Source organism: Chrysoperla carnea, chromosome X, assembly GCF_905475395.1.
Source record: "Chrysoperla carnea chromosome X, inChrCarn1.1, whole genome shotgun sequence".
NCBI lineage: Eukaryota > Metazoa > Arthropoda > Insecta > Neuroptera > Chrysopidae > Chrysoperla > Chrysoperla carnea.
This window is the reverse complement of record NC_058342.1, coordinates 24,449,372-24,470,288: the sequence shown is the minus strand read 5'-3', so window position 1 is coordinate 24,470,288 and position 20,917 is coordinate 24,449,372. Positions and strand designations below refer to the sequence as shown.

The following is a 20,917-nucleotide window of genomic DNA, read 5'->3' as shown; positions in this document are numbered from 1 at the left end:
ATTAAAAATCCAATTTCATCATTTGCCAGAAATTTTCAAACAATAGTTTTTTGATAATCTTGTTACATATGTTAAAAAAAATAAATATAATCGATTTTTTTGAATAATTGAGAGACATTGGCAAAAGGTTTTTTCCAGATTTTACAAAATTAATATTTTAATCATATTATTAATGAAATTGTATATTCTTTGAGGTACTCTTGTTATGCCTATATTGCCTAAAATTTTTTGAGTTTGAGCGATTTTTTAAAATTAGTTCCCTAATCTTTTCAAAATGTCAATTCATATAATAGCCAATAGATGTCACTAATATTTAAAGTAAAATACTTTGTATAATAATTCAAAAATTAAAAATTGCATAATAAATTTCATTAAAAAAAGCCTTACATTTAAAAAATAATTTATGTAAAAAATTTAATTTTCTAAAAAAAAAAACTAATAAAATTATGATTTTTGAAAATTGATTTGTTCTGTAGAAAAAAATGACAATTTAATAAAAGAGATAGATATTCTATTGAAAAATGTATTAGTAAAAGTGCGATAGAGAACAAACAATAATTTTTCAAAAGTAAAATGGCGGATTTTACTTATAAATGTATTTAACTCGATAGTAATCAATGTTAAAATAATGTATATTAAATAAGAATCAGTGTAAAAGTAATTCAATAAATTAATTCCAAAAGAATGTATTATTTTAAATAAATAATTCTAGTGCCTATTTAATAAGTGTATGAATAAAAAATTTGTGTATTTGACCGAAAATATGTTTATTTAAAAAAAATATGATTAATCGTAAAATATTTGGAAAAATCGTGTTTCCCAGTCAAACGTACTTAAATACGGCAAAATGTAGTTATACTTTATGATATTTTTAATAAATAAAATTTGTGTATATCACTTTTGTGAAAATTAGTATAAAAAGGAATTTTCAACCTTAACTCACAATGGCATCGTCTACTCAAAATGAGCTACGAGTTAGCGGTACAAATAATCATCCAGTAAAAGATGTTTATGTGCGTAATCTTTTTTGAAAACAAACAAAAATTTTTGGCCAAAAAAATTAACAAAAAGATTTGTATATCTGTCACATAGGCATGCTTACCGGAATGTCGAGCTGGTCCACGGCCTCCAAGCACAACTCCACCACCACAGGATCCAAATCTACCATATAATATTGTGGAATCATCTTGTGAGGAGCTACGTTGGGTTCCATCCATTGCTGTTGATTCGGATTTACTTATGTACTTGAGAGCTGCACGAAGTATGGCTGCTTTTGCTGGTTAGTTTCTATTTATTTTTTTCCGATTGTCACTTTTTATGTCAACAATAATATCTATGCAATGAAAATTTTTTTATACAAGGTTTAAGGAGGGTGACTCGCCAGTAATAGAAAAAAATAAATTAGTAGATAATTATCCGAATTTTTAGTATGTTATAGTTAACGAAATATATTATTGTATAAAACAAAAATTTGGGTATCTTACCGTTCAATTAAGAGAGTTTTTATTAATTGAACGGTAAGATAACCAATATTTCGTGAACTATAACATACTAAAAATTCGGATCCTTATCTACTAATTTATTTTTTCTATTATTGCCGAGGGACCTTCCTTAATGAAATTTTTTTACTTTCTAGATCTCACCTCCTTTAGAAAATGTTTAAGAATTTTTAGTTAGATTTTATTTTACTTTTTTTTTTTTCTTGGAAAATCTGAAAAACATTTATATTTTTTGTCAATGTCAATTTTTTCTCCACTGTTCAAAAATTTGATTTCGATCGATCTTGGGCCCTCAGGACTCATCTCGTAAATCAATAGACATAGAACAAAAGTTTAAATGTAAAAAATGCCCCTTTTAAAAAAATTAACATTTTTTCGTAAACATCACTGTTTACTCGCGGAGGCACAAATTAGGACAAAACTTTGGTGTCCATTTTCTTCAAAATCTCTTGAATACTCTGCTTCACGGCGAGTTGAGTAGACTCGTATAAAGGTTTCCCTTCAAAGATAATATGGAATCGTATAAACTGATAAACTAAAGGGTGCATTTCCGTTAATTCATCCATCTGTTTGCCCGCCTGATCGTGAGATGAATCAAATAAGAAAAGACCAAAAAAATCTATTACAGAGAAATTAAAAACAGTTTTCGTAAGAAAACTTCTGCAAATTTAAGTGTTGTCATTCATGACCAGTGCCGGATTAACCCATGTCGGGGCTCCTAGACAAGCGATTTAAAACTCAGACGTTGCCGTGTTTTTTTAAGTCTTCGTAAATAACTTGGCACCCCCTTTTATGCGATCTTTCTCGTATAAATTTTCCATTCCTTTTCGTCTACTTTTTTTTGGTCAGTTAAATTGACGTCGCTTGTGGTACCCTTCTCGTTAAATATTGTATTTTTCTCTTTTGACCTTTCCGCGGCACTCCTAAGCAGTTATCTAGTCCACCTAATGGTTAATCCGTCACTGCTCAGGACTAGGCATAAATCACCGGGTTTGAACCATAAAGCCAATAGAGCCTTAAAAATTTCTAAGGTTTTTGTTGTGACAAACTTCGTCAACTATTTTTATCGTATAGAGATTTTACTGTGAATTATGATACATTTAAGAAAGTTCAGAAATTTGAAAATTTCACAAAATAATTGAGCACTAAGTAAAAAAATTTTCATCTTTTACTATTCATGAAAAACCATACTTAATTGAAACTACTTTCCAAGGACCTCTTCAAGCTTTATAGAAATTAGCTTTGCTTAAGTTATTTAGTTTAAAATGACGGACGTCAATTTCATCGCAATCGCAAGAAATTTCTCCGATAAAGCTTGAAAGGGAATTCTTTGGAGTATCGAATTAAGTTTGTAATTTATTCCATAATTTTGATACTTTCGTATTAGGTATGTGTGATGGGGGTAGTCCAGAAGATGGATGCGCCGCAGCAAGTCGCGATCACACAACTTTAAATGCTCTCCAAGTTGTGAGTAATGTTTTTCTCCGTCGACTAACAAATTTCCAACAAATCTATGAAGTAATTTTTTCTGCTTGTTTTCACAGTTGCATGACTCAAATTACGATCCTGGTAAAGCATTACAGGCACTTGTTAAATGTCCAGTACCAAAATCAATTGATAAAAAATGGTCGGAAGAGGAGATTAAACGTTTTGTTAAAGGTTTACGTCAATATGGTAAAAATTTCTTTCGTATTCGAAAAGATCTGTTACCGCATAAAGATACGGTATGTATTATATTTTACTTTTGGAAGGGATTATTATATAGAGGGTGCTCTATTATTGATAGCAGAAAATTATACCAGTAAATTAAGCTTATCAAGATAAATGGAAAAGCTCTTTACCAAATCTCGACTTGAGGCCTAATTCGGGAGATGTGATTATGGGAAAAATAATTGATTGTAAATCGATTTTATTGGGTGGGGAATACTATAAAAATATATAAATAAAGACAACTAAATATAATAAATATTTATCAAATTATCTCATCAATTTGCCATTATTTTGGACCAGTATTTGAGTATAACATCACTCAAGTGTCCGCCTCTATTAGCCAAAATAATATGTGCTCTTTTCGCTGCGTTTTGACCCAAACAGTCACTTTTTGGTCATGGTAATGGCATATCATAAGTCTCGTGTGAATACTCCGTTCCCTTAATGAGGCAATTAACGCCGCCAGAGAGTGTGAAAATGGATCTCGTCGGTCATAAAAATTTGTTTTAAGAAGTTTTCGAGCGACTGTGTGGGGACGATACTTCACCCACTTTATTGAAACGCTTTGGTTGTTTTTGAACGACATGTTGACTATCTCCCACTGTTCCGTGCTCAACAAAATTTGACACCAAACGACGACTAGTGTTATCAGGCGTCACTATTTGGTAACATTGCTTCGATAAGAAGCGATTCATGGTTAAAATTGTACTGAATTAACATTTCAAAAACATGTCTAAACAATTCAATCTTAACAAATTCCAAAGGTATTCATTGATTACACACCGACATAAAAGATGGCGCACCCTGTATAATTATCGTCATCTTTTTTCGATAATAAATTCATGGGGAAAAAAATTTAATATTTTTAGCCTGAATTAGTGGAATTCTACTATTTATGGAAGAAAACACCAGGTGCAAATAATTCACGACCCGCTGGTTTATACCGTCGATCTAGCAACGCAAATCGACGACAAAATCAACAAGCTGCATCGCTACGTCGAATTCGTAACACAAGAAATACTCGCAATGCGGCTGCTGGTAAGTACAGTAGAACCTCTTTTAGTCGAGTTTGATTATAAGTCTTATTTTTATTTTGGTGCATTTTTCCTTGCCCCATTTTTTGCATTGTATCTCATCTGAGATACTTTGATCAAAATGGGGGGTTATAGTTTTAACTGAAAAAATTATTTTAAAGCCGCAACACCAAATAAAAATGCGACTACTAATTGCGCAAACTCATCAAATGGTGCTGATTCAGATGCAGCAAGTGCTCCATCGACTCCGGTCAGTGGTAATGCAGCTATCAAGGAGACCAAACCCAGTACTCCGGTGACGGCGACTAATGGTAAAGACACTACTGATGGTGCCAAAGAGGGTGCACAAATAACAAATGGTTCGCTAACTGACGACGAAGTTAATAATTCTGATGATGAGAGTGAAGGTAAAAGTAAGGATGCGACTACGGATGGAAATGATGGGGAAGATGGCGATGAACAAGAGAATAATGGGTCGTCTGGACGTGTTATGCGTACTAGGAAATCTGTTAAAGAACAGAATAATTCTTCAACACCACAAAGATCGTCTCGAGCGAAACGTGGTGGAACTGAAACGCCAGAACAAGACGATGGTAAGTTTTATATTTCAAAATTAAGAATCTTCTGAACCTGAACTAAGTTCTTAAGCTCTTCGTTTTTTCTAAGCATCTTCTGAAATTTTGATTATAAAAAATAAACTAAAACCAAATTTCCATTAATAACAGTAAAAAAATAATGTCGTTCTAGGTGGGTCAAATTCAAATTCATCGACATCGAAACGAAAAACATCCTCAACAGTTCAAACACCCAATGTCAAAAGTGAAACACCCAGTAAAGGTGGTCGTAAACGTAATCAAGAGACACCGGGTACCAAAATTGAATCGAATAGCAACAGTAACGATAACAGTAACATGGATGCCGTTGACAAGGATAGTAGTATAAGTAACTCGCCGAAGAAACGACGTTCAAATACAGAACATCCAGAAAGCCCTTCGGAGAGCTTAACAAATGAATCGTTTGTTACGATGGAGGATAATGATCAAATGATGGAAACCGATATGAATGATTCCACAACAGATCAATCATCTTTGACTCTAATAGATCCGCTAAGTGGACCGATTAACGTGAAAATTGAACCTGAAAGTAAGTTAATTTTTAGTAATTAATTTTAGATTCGTTTTGCCACAAAGGGATTTCTTGGTCCCCATGAAAACCGCATCTTTCTAGCTTGTAGAGAAGCAAAGGAGTAGTTTTAGCCCATTTTCGAGAAGTTGTAGTTTTAGGAATGCAATTTTTTAAGTATTGTATGAATTCGACTTTATTTCGGACTGGTTGGTGAAAATCCCATCCTTCTGGCATGTATAGAACAGAAAAATGTAATTTCGGCGGGTGTTTTTCTGATTTCCCCGTAGGTTTAGGGCTACATATTATTTTAGATTCCAGGACAACAATTCTCTTTATTGTCTACGATCATTATTTCTAATCGAAAATTTTTTCACAGGTGAAACTGAGCAAACAACTCCTTCGCAGCCATCGCATCCAACATCATTAAACGTTTCTATAAAATTGACAGACGACTTATCGAAAGTTCGTAAAAATTTAACTGACATGGATGGCATGTGTAAAAAAGAACTTGCCACCAAATTAGAACTCGGTTCGCCAACATCAATCAAAACTGAAAAAGCATCTCCAACAATTATGGCTAAATGTGAGAAACCATTAACGCTAAATATCAAAACCGAAAACAAGTCAATAATACCAGTAGTTACCCATCCAATAAAAACCGAAATGAAAAAGGAAATTTTCGAAATCAAGAAAGAACCTATGTTATCCCCCAACTCCGCCAAACCTGTCGAATCACCTACAATGAAAATGGCATCAGATCCAATGATGAACATGTCAACACAATTAATCCAACCACATACCCCAGAAAATATGGAAATGCATAAGAATAATCCACTAATTCAGAGTCCACATAATCCAAATTCTGCGGAATTAATTATACCAAATGTACAAAACTTGCAAAACAAATGTGATAAAGACACGAATAACGTATCCAGATATGCTCCAATATCACCAAGTCCCAATAACATGATGGCTGGTTCACCGTTACATCCAAGTAGTAAAGAACCTACAAAATTAGGTCTCAAACCAGAACAGGTTCCACCATCTTCTACGAGTTTGTTTAATCCATACAACTCGCCTCAATTTAGTAATGCAATCCAACCTCAATATCGGCAAACAAGTGCGTATCCTTCTCAACAGGGTCCTCCGATGCCAGGACAAATTAAATTAGAACCTCGCGAATTGACAGTAAGAGAACCTCGTGATATTAACCGTGATCCAAACAATCGAAATATGGAACCTCGAGGTGATCCTCGAACGGAATTATTACTTCGAGAGGCCCGTAGTGTTGACGGCGAACGTGGTAATCCAATGGAACATAGAAATATGAGTAGTCCACGGGGGGATGTTCCTAGAGGACCTATGGAACAACATCGTGAATCATTAAGTCGTGGTCAAATTGACTTAACTCGTGGTCCGGACTCATCTCGTGATTCTATGGAATCAACAATGAGTGAACGTAGTTTTAGTCGAGTACCAGATTCCATGTATCAGATGTCACAGAATCAACCACCACTGTTGAATATACCAAGTTTATCGGGACGAAGTATTGAAATGCCTCCTTCAGGAGGAAACATAATGTCTGGTAAATCAGGAGATGGTAGCAATGATGGATTGCAACCGCCACCTAGAGAACGCGATAGTAAGGAACCAGGTCCACCTGGACCATCATCTTCAGTGGTACCACCGATTATTGGTGGCCAACCACCAATTCAAAGTTTAATGACTACTGGAAATTTGGTGACAATTGGTGGTCCTGGTGGTCAATATGCGTATTCACCATATGGACATGTCCATAGTCCGAAAGGTATGCCACCAATGTCACAACAGAATGAACCACAAAATTTGAAAGTGAAACAGGAAATGCCAAGTGAACCGTCTGGTATGAGTACAAATGATCCGTTACAAAGTTTGAAGGATGTGAAAATTCCTGGTTATAATCCACAATCAGATCGACCTCCTTCAAACAGTAAGTACCATTTTTTAATCATTTTTAATATTAAATTTTTGTCTTGTGCACTAGATTCCTTTAAGTGTTTGATGTATTGTGTGTACCAGGGTGTCTAGTAATAAAAACAAATTATTCAAAAAATCGAACCTACAAGTTTCAAATTGTAACCCAACATTCTTAAATAAAATCTGATGCACTCTAAAATGGTTGAATCGATTTCTCACTAATATAAACTGGCAAAATAGGAGCAAATTTTGTCATGACTCATAAAATCATGATAGGCCAGTCGAATAAATTTTTTTCCGTCAGAAAATTCAAAAAGCCAGTTTTTGTTGAATACAATGGTGACAAAAAATTGTCTGAAATCGCTCGCTCCAAAATATCTGTGTCGTCGAAAATTTTAATATCGTGGAAATTGTATTTAATTTTAGTAGATTTTGAGTCAAAATCAACTGTTTTTATCAAACTATTAAACTCATAAAGCATTTTTTGCATCAAAATTTGATAAAACGTTTTATAGCATAGTTTTGATTCAAAAAATTCATAAATCGAGTAGTTTCCAAGATATCTCCTGAAGTTTTCGAAGAGAGATCTTGTAGCGATTTAAAGCAATCAAAAACTGTTACGTCAGTATAAAATTAATTTTATTTTTAGCTTTTTGAGTTTTAATTACCTCGAAGAATTCAAAAATTGGTATAAAATTATTTTAATATTTTCTAAAAACAAAATTGTAGGTCTAACAAAAATTCCTGGCCTGAAAAACCAACCTATAAGCTGTGTAAAATACATATTGGAATCGATTAATGTACAAGGAACCCTTAAATTGGCTAAACCTAACAACCCACCATTTCTAAAAATATCGGATAATGACTAGAAGGTCATACGGGAAGTTAATAAAGCTAGATACCCTGGAAAAAAAAATCAAGTGGCCACTTTCATGAGTTCGTGTTGAACTTATTAATGCATAGAACTTTCATATCTCAAATGTCTGGCCAAAATTGAAAGACACATCCGAAGAGGTTAAACCATCGAAGAACCTGTTCTAACAAACTAATTTTTCAGTAAACCTTAGAATTAAATAACTAAAGGATTTCGCACTTTGCTTATAATATTTGATCCTCCATATTTTAAAAACCAAAATTTTAGAACTTTACACCTGGAGAGATTTTTGATGTAGTTCATGATAAACAAAAGTTTGAACCCCCTTGAATGATTCCTTCGCACGGGCCTGTGCAACATGAATTACTAGAAACCATAGTTTCACGAATCTTTACAGAAAATAATTTTGCAGCAGAAAAGTGCAGAGTCCTTTATTATAAATATGGTTCATTTCTGTCTCAGTTTCGGCCAAAGATTCCGCTTATATTAGATCCTTCCTTTTATTGTATGTAAGTTCTATGATTAACACAAAATTAATTAGGACCGGATTAAATTTTATCTCGATGAAAATTTCAAACCTAGAAAAATTTGATTCACACATAAAAATGGCCACCAAAAACCAAATTATATGTATGTATGTCAAAAGAAGTCCCATACCCTCTAACAATAATAAAATTTTCCCCTTCAAATATAGCCCCGTATTTACAAGGTCCACAAGTTGAGAACATCAAAACGGAACCACAATCAGATATAATGATTCCACGAGTTCCATCAAATACATCTCAAAAGATGTCAATAAATAGTCCATTAACACACCATTCGGCACAGTATATGACAAATAATCGCGTCCTAAACGAACCACCTCAGTCACATCGTGTTAGTGGAGGTGCTGCCCCCGATGTAATGCGATCGCAGGATCCAAATGTACGATCTATCGATCAGAAGACCCAAGACCCACGTAACAATTATGCCTTCGAACAGCAACAAAGAGTTCATGCAGAGCGCATGAGTTTTGGACACTCGCATATTGACAATAGTTTAGATAATGATAAACAAAGAAATTTACATACACCTTCTGATTCAACTTTAAAAGGCCAATCGTTTCATGGTGGGGGCTCGGGTGCTGGGGATCATGATCCTATGATGCAGACACATCAACATCAATCACCACGTATGCAGAATCCAAATGAAATGAAACAGGAGTGGGATCAACCGGGTCGTACAACGCCACGTCAACATTCCTCAAATCAACAACATTCAAATTCGGGATCGAACTCAGAATCAGCGTCACAGAGACTTGAAATGAATGATCATTATATGTCAAGAGTTGAAAATCTATCGCCTGGTAAATAATTTTTTCTTTTTTTCTGTTCGTAGTTCGATTTTTTATTATTTAATTCGGTATTCTAAAAAATAGCAAGAAAAATATGTAATCAATATGTTTTAGGTCCGCGACAGCATGAACGCAATCAATATGCTCACTCAGCAATAAATTTAATAAGTCCATCATCTTCCACAAAAGATTCATCATCGAACAAAGACATGCCTATAAAATCGGAATCAATGACAATAAAATCGGAATCGGGACCCCCATCTAGCTCCAGTCAAGCACAAGTGTCGTCAGCATGTGTGCCTGTAATATCAACACCTACCTCAATACCTGGACCCTTAATGCATGTATCAACACAACAGAGTCCACTAGGTGGTCCAGGACCTGGATCTATGTTTGGACCAACACCATCATCGCATTTGGCTGCACATCATATGGCAGCTGCAGCTGCAAGTCATCCAGGTCTTATCCATCATGGATTATTCGCTGCAGTTGCTCAACATCATCATAATCCATTCGGTGGTTATCCTGGTTACCCTCCAAATTTACCATATCATGCACCATTCGGTTATTCACCGTATGGGCCACCTCCACCAGGTATGGGTGGTGGTGCACATAGTATACCCGGACATCCGGCTGGACTTTTACCACCAGCACATTCTCAACCGTCAAGTCGACCCCCATACGATAGCCCCATTACCTCAAAACCAAGTAAGTTCACACATAATTCATTCACTAATTTTCGACTTTGGTCTAATTAAATTTGTTTATAGGTTCGGAACCATCGACGAGCATAACAAGTACAATGTTGAGCTCACATCACAGTTCAAGTACTTCCGTAACAACACGACGTGATATGATTGAAGATGCCGAAAATAATCGACAGCATACGAGTGAAACAATCTTAACGAATCATCATTCGACCAGTCATCATAGTTCTGTACATTCGACGAAAGGTGACCAACAAGGTAAAATTTTTATGGTGCTTATTGTTTCACCATTTAAGTTCATGCTATCAAATTTTTTTCCCCTTTTCCAAAATTTCATATTTCATCGAGCTTCTTTAAACCACCAAAAAATTAGATTAATTGAAAGTGGATTAGGCTAAGCCCTTTCACGCAGAGACCTATGGTCTATTATTCTATCCGAAAAAATCCATAGAAAGTATTCTAATACTTTTGCTTGAAGCGGTTTCTACATAAGAGGGGTACCGCAAATGGATCTCTAGCACCTACACCAAAGGGTCCTCCGCGCCTTTCTTGAGAACAACATGTCTGCTATTTTAAAGAAATGAGTCTATAGGATTCTTTTGTAACCAGACTCCACGCAGAGGGCTCACAGCTTCTCTGTCGCGATTTCTCCCAGGATCTCTCCTCTAAGTGGATTATTCTTAGCCCTTTTACTATGCCTATTTCCTGCCTCAAATTTCTAGTAAATATTAGTTAAAAAATCTAACGATCAAATTTAATTTTAGCTGGATATGGACCAGGTTTAACAATTTCTCATAGTACATCGCAGTCATCCTCGGCAAGCTTGCAACATAAAGTGAATACTACCCAGAAACCGGTAAGTTTTGATTCCATAAATTTCAACCCAAAAAAAAAACCAACGAATTTGTCAATAATGTTAAAGTTTCATATTCAGATGCGAACGGGTTCACCTCATGCTATGAGTCAAAGTTCAATTAGCCAACAAACTACGTCAAGCAGTAACACACATCAACACATCCATCATCACGCACAGGTAGGTCCAAAACTTAATTCAAAAACATTTCCAAAAATTATTAAACTTATTTTCGTTTACGTTTAGCTACATCATCATGAGAGGTTGAGTCCTGCTCATGCAAACATGCTAGCAATACAACATCGTCAACATGGCCAAAAACCAGGTGGTCCTGGTCAAGGACCTCCACCTTCACAGCATCCGCTTATGGTACAACCTCCTAGTTTAGGCGGGCATGGACTTAGCATGGGCTTGGGTCCATCATCGTCAAGTTCTTTAGAAGCATTACGCGCACATGCCGCTCAAGCAGTACAACAAAGTCAAATGTTACCACCACCAAATTCTCCTGTGGGACCACCAAGTACGTATTTTACAAAATTCGGTTCCTTAAAGATATATTTCTTCCATTTTAAAATTGTTTTGTGTCCTCTAGACTACCCCTCTCGTGTCAACGAGTCCGCTAATTAATTCGTTTTAACGCCAATTAATGTAGTGCCAAAGTTGCCAAAAATCGGAAACTACCCCATTGCGATAATTCGCAAATAATCAGAGAATTTTGAAAGTTATTTCTTTGTGTCATCTTGATATCGTGCCCTTCTTCCAGGAAGTTTTTCTATGTACTTCTGCATTTCTACATTAAGGATACAAAAAATCTCCCTCTTGAGTATTCTAAAATATGGCTTTAATTTCCTATATTTTGGCAAAATTTACAATTTTAAAATGGAAGAAATATATTTTTAAAAAGACCCTTTTAAAAGATTTGAACGGATCGTTTGAATTAGGTCATCATTTACCACGACACTATGATGATATCAAATCAGAACCTCCAAGTCGATCTTCCTTATCGATGTTGAACACATCAACGGATTCAGAGAGTGGATCTAGCATGCAACAACAATCAGATGTGCAACAAATTGAAGAGGAAATACCATCACCGAATCATATGATACCACGTGGACCATCACCAGAGCCCAAAATTGAGGATACTGAATGTCATCGGAGTCAAAGTGCCATGTTTGTATTTTTATTCCGATTTTCCATTTTATTTGTAAACCTGGTGACTGTACATAAAATTATTATATTCAATTGTTAATTTTCAGTTTCAGTCACCAATTTTTTCCAATTTCGATTGAATCGAATTCGACATCATTTTAATATTCTAGTGATTCTAATGTTTTAACAGCTTTGTTCTAATCAATAATTTCAATCATTTTTTTGCAGTTAAAATTTTTCGAAACTGTCCAGAATTATCGATTGGAACATAGCTCTAATATATCTGTTTGATTTTTATAGGAATCTGATGATCGTTTGATACTTTTGAATAAAATAAATCTGAATCAGTGGGCTACAATCTTAGTGTTCATAAATGGGGTGTCTCAAAAGTTATGAACAACTGAACAGAGGCAAATAGAGGATAAAAATCATTTCTCGTTTCCCTAGTCTCTTTCTGATTGGCTATTTTATTTACTAATTAATGTAAGATTTAAAAAAGCCGATAAAATTCGATTCTTTATCCAAACCTTATCTGTTGCCCATGACTTTTGAGACTCAATGTTGCCCATGACAAAACCCACCTAAACTGTGTTCAATTTTATTGCATTCAATTGTATATTCAAATTCAACTTGAAAGGTATCTTCTGTCAAAAAAGTATTACGAATTCGAAGTTTGAAATGTCTGTAGTAATGATTAATAAAACTTTCTGTCATAAAAGGATTAGCAATTCAAAATTTTAAATATCTACTTATGTAAGCTGAAAGAGGGGAAGGGATGAAAATTTAATCAATTGGATCATGAATTCAAGATCAGCAACTTTAAAAACCTTCTTAGATGCCTTAAAACGGATCAAATTTTAAAATTAAAATGGTATTATTTATTTCGGAGGTGTACTTATGTATGTGGGCTTTAAGAGGGAGAGGGGTAACAAATTAAACATTTTGTCTGAAAATACGAAATTTCAGCGACCCCAAAAAACCCCTTTTACATCATTAAAAGTCTTAATTTGCAAAAATAATGACCTTTTTATTTTGAGAGTCTTTCAGATCCCCGAAGGGAAGGGGGAGGTTCATAAAGGAGTTTAATAATAAAGATATCTTAAATTTCGGATTACTTTAGCATTTTCACCTTTTTAAAATCTTTTAAAAGTTATCTGATTTACTTTTCGATATCAACCCCCTTCACCCCAATGGCGTGTAGTTTAAAACTAAAAATTTCCGCTTTAAACCATGTAGACTTTTTTATAGATAATTTTCTTAAGCCAATGCAAAAAAGTCAATAGACCCAGCAAACAATTCTTTCGGAGGAAAAAAAAATTGGTGATATGAAGGAAATTTCGTGTGCAAAGATCGTCAAAGAAAACACTCGTCATACTCAGTGTATTCTTCGATACTCAGACGGTCAATAAATAATACCATTATTCAAATTAAAGCGTTTGACGCAGAAAATCCTTCAAATATAGCCAGAGCTATGAAAAAACGCTTTATGGACGATAAGGCAACTCCGCCGCAAAACTCTTGCATGAGATTTGGCTCCTGCTGACTTTTTTATTATTGAATCTTTGCCACTCTGTGGTTACTGTTTCAAGTTGATCAAGTTCAAAAAATAAAAGCTATCGAAGGAACTGAAGACATTGGAAAGTGTTTTGAAACGTGTTTCGAAGGTTAAAAAAAACCATGTTTAATTTAATAATTCCTGGTATTTTTTTGACAGGACAGTATTTCATTTACCCCTTCTTAGTATGCCGAGAAATCTCACTTCTCGGCATTTTTAATAATAAAAATAATGTATTAGAGATCGTAGAAGTGTTGTATACGTTATTCCAGAGTCAATTTATAGACAGAATACCGCACAATTTAATCCTGTCGTCGCTGTTTAAGACGATTTTCACGAGTTTGCAGTACTTTGTATATTTATTGCCTCAGAAATCCTCAAAATTTTGATTTTAATGTTTAAAATTTCCAGTTTCTTACGACATTGGAATCGAGGCGATTTTAATTCGTGTACTAGAACGGATCTAACATTTAAACCAGTACCCGATTCAAAACTAGCACGAAAACGAGAAGAACGCTTACGAAAACAAGCGGAAAAAGAACGCGAGGAACGTGAAAAGCAACAAGCATTACATCATTCGCAACAAGTAAGTTGGAATTACCGAGTAATGAAATTTTGAGAGAGTTGAAAATTATATTTTTTTATTTCAGCGTAAAATAACAACACCTGACAACAAATCCGACGTAAAACCGCCTAGTCGTGGTCCAATCGAAACAATAACCTCACCATACGAACGATTTAGCCGTCAAGCGGCTGCCTATGCTGATACACCTGCGTTAAGACAATTGTCTGAGTACGCAAGACCACATCATGCTAGTGCGTACGCACGTGGCGCTGGTCCTCCTGGATTAGGACCACCTCATTGTCTAGATCCGATGTTACATCATTATCAATTGGGTAACATGTACGGCATAGCTAGAGATCGCTTGGAATTGGAACAACTCGAACGGGAGAAGCGAGAACGAGAAATTCGAGAATTACGCGAACGTGAATTAAACGATCGATTAAAGGAGGAGATTATGAAGTCTGCATCAATGGCTGCTGGACGACCACCAGGTTCTTCATTAGGTCCTGGTGGACCACATTCAGGTGGACCTGGTGGACCACCTCCAGGAAGCTTACCACCTGGTGCTGCTGGATTAGATCCTCATACTTCACATTGGCTAGAAATGCAAAGACGGTAAATATTTTCACTGAATCATTCCTTTGTTCAACTTGCTAAATGGATTTGTTTTTATAGATATGCGGCGGCAAGTTTATCAGCTGGACCACATCCTGGTAGTATACCCTTAGGAGCTCCTCATCACTACAATCCTGCATTGACTGGGTTATATTCACCAGCTGTTGTAGCTCATCATCTTGCGGAACGTTTAGGAATTCCACCACCTCCTCAAGGACCCCCTCATGGTAAGTTAAAAAACAACATGCAAAATTTGATCCAAAAGACAGTCGTACATTTATTTTATAGAAACAAGGATGATATATAATTTTTTTCGATTAGGTGTCCCACCTGGTAGCTTAGCTCCACCTGTTTCACAAGCTGGAGGATCAGGAGGACCAAGTCAAGCTGCTCTCGAAGCAGAACGTCTTGCATTAGCTACAGATCCAATGGTAAGTTCTATTATTTGATATTAATATTGGGTCAATCCATTTCAAATCGATAAGTTTCAGAATAAAAAGGTCAAACGAAAAATTTATTCTAAATTTAATTGTCTTCACATCAAAACGGAGTAAGTGATTCATGATTGACGAAATACGCTCTCAGCGCTCTCACTCTTTTTCAGTATACAAAGTGTTCCGTAATACTGTAATTGTTTTTAAGAATTTGGCGACCTGGTCCCGACTTTTAGCACAAGGATAATGTAGCAAAAAATTCTCATCACTGATGAAAAGAGTAACCGAAAATTAGTGGGTTTCAAAAAAAATTCCATGCAAATTGGATAATATTTGGCTGTGTTATCAAAAAATTCGTTTTTTATACTTTATGACGTCATCAAAATAAAAAAAAATTAATTTTGCTCTATCAAATCCAAATTACATCCAATTTTAGTAAATCAAGTATGTAATTCAACTAAAGTTGGGTCATACTTTTTAAATTTTTGGTCAAATTTAACCTCACTGTAATAGTTTCCAAGAATGTGGGATCCTGGTACCTACTTTCAGCACAAAGGCTAATTGTAGCGAAAAATTAACATCACAGATGAAAAGAGTAACCCAACAAAATTAGTGGGTTTCAAAAAAAATTCCATACAAATTGGATAATTTTTGACTGTGTTATCAAAAAATTCGTTTTTTATACTTGATGACGTCATAAAAATCCAAATTTAAATTTGGACTGGATACAAAATCTTTTGAGTCATACTTTTCAAATTTCTGGTGATATTTAACCTCACTGTAATAGTTTTCAAGAATGTGAGGTCCTGGTTCCGACTTTTAGCACAAAGGTTAATTTTAGGGAAAAACTAACATTTTCCATGACTTCTTTTTCTCGCCTGAGCCTGGTGAATTGTGACTTCCATAATGGTTATGAAGGACATTCTGACCAGTACGTCTTCCTCAAACTTATCTTGTAACCGAATGATTGTCAGTTATGTTAATAAATTTCATTGAAACGAAAAATTGAAATTTTTATTACATATAAGCAAAATTATATAACATAATTTTTACTTCAATTTACTGCCTTACACTTCTCCCACTCTACAATTAAAACGAGACAATGGTAATATATTTGTCTTGGTAATGTCCACGAAATTTGTGAAGCGAAATCTTTTTCTCTCTAAAACGAGATAGTTTTGCGAAGAGAGGGGGGGGGGGAATAGTTGTCGATTTGAAATGGGTTGACTCTGTTAGGAGCGTCCGATATATGGTAATTTCTGTTCCTCAACAATAGGTACGTTTACAAATGGCCGGAATATCACCTGAATATCATGCGCATACGCACGCACATTCTCATACACATTTGCATTTACATAATCAGTCTGGTAGTGGTAGTGGCGGCGGACCTCCTGGCAGTGGACCAGGTGGATCACAAGGTGGACCTCCTGGAGGCCCCGGTCAACCACCTGATGGATCTAGTGGATCATCGGGAGGTGCTTCTGGTTTCCCATTACCACGTAAGTCATAGTTCTTTCTTTATTCTAGGGACTACAATTGAATTCTTAATTTCGAATTCAATCAAGATCGAAGTACGTTTCGATCCTAAAAGGATCACATGCACTTGAGGTAAATTTATCTGCTTGATTTCGATTGAATTAATAATTTCGAGCTCACTCACGATCGAAGTACGTTTCGATCCTTAAATAAGTACACGCCATTAAGATGAATTTCGAAAACCAAGTCAGATATCGAAAAATTGTATTATTATTTTTCGTCTACATTCATGAAGTTCTAACAAAATTCATCATCGAAGTTGAAAATAATTTCAATCACAAGTCTAAACTTGCCTTGGCGCTCGTACTGCCTAAAATCTACAAGAATCAACATAACAGATCCGCAACCATTGCTTAAATTTTAATTTAGCTTCAGGAGCACCATACCCGCGACCATCTTTAATACCTGGACGTGATGCGTTAGCATTACATCACCAAGATCTCCTAAGTCGCCCATACGCTGATCAATTAGCACATCAAGCCGCTGCCCATGAGCAACTACAAAGACAAATGCTGATGGAACGGGATCGATTCTCACATCCATCAATTGTGGCCCACGAGGAATATTTACGGTAATACACTGAATCATCCTGTACCTTTTTATCATTTTTTGAAATTAACCAAAAAAAAAAACATGTACACAGACACTCATTTCAGCATTTTCAGATACACTTAGCGTTTAACGTAAAAATTTTTTTTTAGACAACAGCGTGAACGGGAATTAAAAGTCCGGGCGTTGGAGGAAGCGGCTAGAGGAGGCTCTAGACCTTAGAAATATGTAACAAAATAGTAAATAAATTAAAAATACGAAAATTATACCGAAAAAAAATTTATAAAAAAGCGTTGAGTTGGATTTCAAAAAATTTTCAAAAAAAAAAAATTGTAGTAGCTCTAATTTGTTTTGTAAATAATTTTTTTGATTTAGTTGCGCTGAAAGTGGCCCCTCAACAGCCCATTCGTTTTATTATTTTTTAAATAAAAATAGGCTTCGGAGATGGCTAAATATTTTTTTTTTTAATTTTTTTTTATTAAATTATTGCGTTTATAATTTCGTTCATTTTCTCAAAATTTTTATGTTGGCAAGACGAAAAATTTTTATTTATCTCCTAGTCTCATTATGTTTGTTAGACCTTTTGGTTTCATTTTCTTTTCATTATCATTTTAATGTTATCAAACGGCATCATGGGAAATTTTGTAAAGCAATGAAAATTTTCATTACACGTAGATTTATAACTTATTTCAAACAATCTGTCAATTCAGAATCAGGGAATATTTCCCACAGACCGATTCCAGCTTAAGCAAATAAGACCACATGGTTCTTTGTATCCTAGAGGCAACGCAGAACGCTGGGAACTTCTTTGTTAAAACATCTCTCAAGATAAAGCTAAGCCATTCTGCCTTTCTGCTTTCCACGAAAGCTTAACGTTGAAAATAGGCTTCTAGTATCCACTCTTGGATTTGAAACATCGAATACTTTGCTATGGGAATCTAAGGCTCCGGTGAAAGAGTGGTTTGAGGTTAATTCCTCTCATGCTAACGAATTGCCCTTCATACGAATATTTGCTTTGCCTGACTGTTATTCAGTGTCAGGCGCCCTTTGTGTGCGGCTCTGCTCATAAATATTTGATTTATTAATCTTCGACAATCAATTTATCGTAAAAATTTGTCTTTTTCTCCTTTGACATTTTCCCAGGACCCCAGCCGATGTGGGACTCCTAGATAGTTGCCTAATCCGCCTTTAAGGGTATTTTGTAAGGCAATATGACCCTCGCCGCTGACAAGACGGGAGAGCAGATTGTAAATAATTTAAGCCTCATAAAACCAAACGGGAAAATTTATTTACTTTACAAAATTTCTCATGGTGTTTCAAAAAATTTCAGAATCAAAACGTATTTGTAAAAAAAATTCATCAACTTTTTTTCGTTCAAATCATCCAAATTAATTAATTTTTTCAAAATCAAGTGAAACAAATGAATTCTAATGACTTTTATAAATTGTTTTTATTAGTATGCAGCTGTCAAAAGAACTTATGTATCACACGAGGGAAAACGCAGTCTTTTACAGAGAGCAGCGCTAATCAAGTTTGTATGTAACCATTTAACCAAAAAAAATAATAAACCGTTCGTTGTTCACCCATCAAATTTATTTTTGCTAATTTTTTTTAAAACTTAAAAAACTTGCTCTAACTCTTGTGAATAAATAACTGGGAAGCAATTTATTTACATTCAAAAAATTACGACTCATCAAAGAAAAAACACAAATTTGTTGTGCAATATCTTTAAAAAAACAATGCCGCCATTTTGAAATACATGTCACTAATTTTAAGGTTATGTTTTAACATGTAATGTTTGTTATTCTGTTTCCGAGGATTTTCACGTTAGTGATATACACAAAAAATTTAATAATTTCCCAACGTCCGAAGATAACGTATTGGAAGAATTTGTTTAATAAATTCCACAAGAAGAATTCCGAAATATTCCAACTATTGACACTTGGAATAAAGATGGCGACCATCAAAACTTTTATCCATTGCTTTATCTACGGACTTTGGTTATTCCTAATTTGATTATGGTCGTATAAACAGGTCTAGATACGAAATTTAAGTAGAATTTCTTCTGGTGGAAGTTAAAACCTCGAAAAATATATTATTGACATAGCTAAGTTATTACGTCATACGGCTGTGTAAACTGAAAGTTTAAATTATAAGCAATTATCATACAAAATATTAAAGTATTTGCTTACACAGCCAACTGACGTCATGACCACAGAGTAATATGGCGTATATTGCGTCCAACATTAAAATCAGTCAAATTACGCGCGAAATTTGAAAATGTAAAATTTAAATGCATTTTTAAAAAATGGATGTAATAAGAAAGATTTGGTCCGCTTCATTTGTAATCCTACGCCATCTGTACAGACTTCAAAGCGGGCGGGTATCAGCTAGATAAACAATAGAGCTATCTCGCTTTCAATTTTACTGTGCCCAGTCCTGATTATACGACTATGGTTGTGTGTTGACAAAAATTTTTCAGGCCAAATTTTATTTCGAAGTCGTACTCGTGATTATAATAAGTTTATTTTGTTTCTCGTGAAAACGGGATATTTTTTTTTAAATAATTGATGTTATGGAAAAATAAATTTACCCCCCGTAATTATGCTCAGGGATAATAAGATTTTTGCATGTTAAAAAAATTGACTTAAAATAAGCCGAATAAAAATAAAAAATTTCCTGTAATATATATGTTATCGGGTGTTTAAATTTAAGCGCTACGAATTTCTATCAGACCTAGCATTTCTTTGAAATTATGACAAAACTGTTGGGAAACTCACAGAATTAGAAATCAATGATTTTTAAATGTTTTCAAATTTCTCTCTATTGTGCCAAATTTCAAGATTGAAGAATAACTGAAAGTCTGTTTTCGAAATTGACCATGTATGTAACCTAAGAATTTACGGCAACCTAAGTCAACATTCATCTAGAATTCGTAAAAATACGGAAAATCTTAACAGCGATTTCTTTTTTATTAAAATTAATCCTGACAGAAATTCGTAACGTTTTTTTACGGAACATTTTGTAAAAACTTGCATGCCATTTTGCATGCAAACATGTAAATAAACTCTACGGTATATTTTTGGAAATAAAACAAAAACAATTGCATTTTGAACAAAAAACCACTATTTGTAAATATTTAAAAAGTTTCATTATTTTCGATTATTCGGGGTAAATTATTACCCAAGACAAAAACCAACCCTTCTCATATCAGATGATTCTTACGTAAGTTGGCCGCGCACTTTTTTTTATTCTCACATAAATTAGCGTCCTTGACGTCGAGGTAAATAAGACAATGTTGACAGTTAAATAGTCTGATCTTAAACCCTTCAGACTGTTCGTCTTTCGTAACAAAATCATTTCTCTTGTGATAATAGAAAATCTCACGCTATTGCGCAAGCATTGCGAACGAAATTTCAA

General features: G+C 34.6%; 1 protein-coding gene across 7 annotated transcripts; it reads left to right on the top strand.

The window, feature by feature from the left end:
* Positions 1-790: 790 nt before the first annotated feature.
* Positions 791-20,466, top strand: LOC123302459 (arginine-glutamic acid dipeptide repeats protein). Of its 7 annotated transcripts, XM_044885362.1 has the most exons (23): positions 791-1,013; positions 1,093-1,279; positions 2,887-2,966; positions 3,044-3,223; positions 4,079-4,247; positions 4,405-4,836; positions 4,991-5,386; positions 5,745-7,337; positions 8,893-9,543; positions 9,646-10,239; positions 10,302-10,496; positions 11,003-11,094; positions 11,173-11,271; positions 11,338-11,611; positions 12,030-12,264; positions 14,210-14,384; positions 14,449-14,978; positions 15,039-15,205; positions 15,300-15,409; positions 16,689-16,911; positions 17,318-17,519; positions 17,650-17,736; positions 18,955-20,466. In XM_044885362.1, the coding sequence occupies exons 1-22, from the start codon at positions 945-947 to the stop codon at positions 17,717-17,719; spliced, it is 6,723 nt and encodes a 2,240-aa protein (XP_044741297.1). In that variant the 5' UTR covers positions 791-944; the 3' UTR covers positions 17,720-17,736; positions 18,955-20,466. The 7 variants fall into 7 exon arrangements, with proteins under 7 accessions (XP_044741297.1, XP_044741301.1, XP_044741303.1 ...); XM_044885366.1 differs by lacking the exon at positions 17,650-17,736 and having other exon boundaries at positions 4,468-4,836; XM_044885368.1 differs by lacking the exon at positions 17,650-17,736 and having other exon boundaries at positions 9,292-9,543.
* The last annotated feature ends 451 nt before the right edge of the window (positions 20,467-20,917 follow it).

What these genes read in the sequence shown, in the direction of transcription:
- LOC123302459 (XM_044885361.1), top strand. Translation starts at nt 945, where the DNA reads ATGGCATCGTCTACTCAAAATGAGCTACGAGTTAGCGGTACAAATAAT. An exon ending in TGTTACCGCATAAAGATACG is followed by an intron (nt 3,224 to 4,078) that starts GTATGTATTATA and finishes TAATATTTTTAG; the next exon opens with CCTGAATTAGTGGAATTCTA. An exon ending in CCCCATTACCTCAAAACCAA is followed by an intron (nt 10,240 to 10,301) that starts GTAAGTTCACAC and finishes ATTTGTTTATAG; the next exon opens with GTTCGGAACCATCGACGAGC.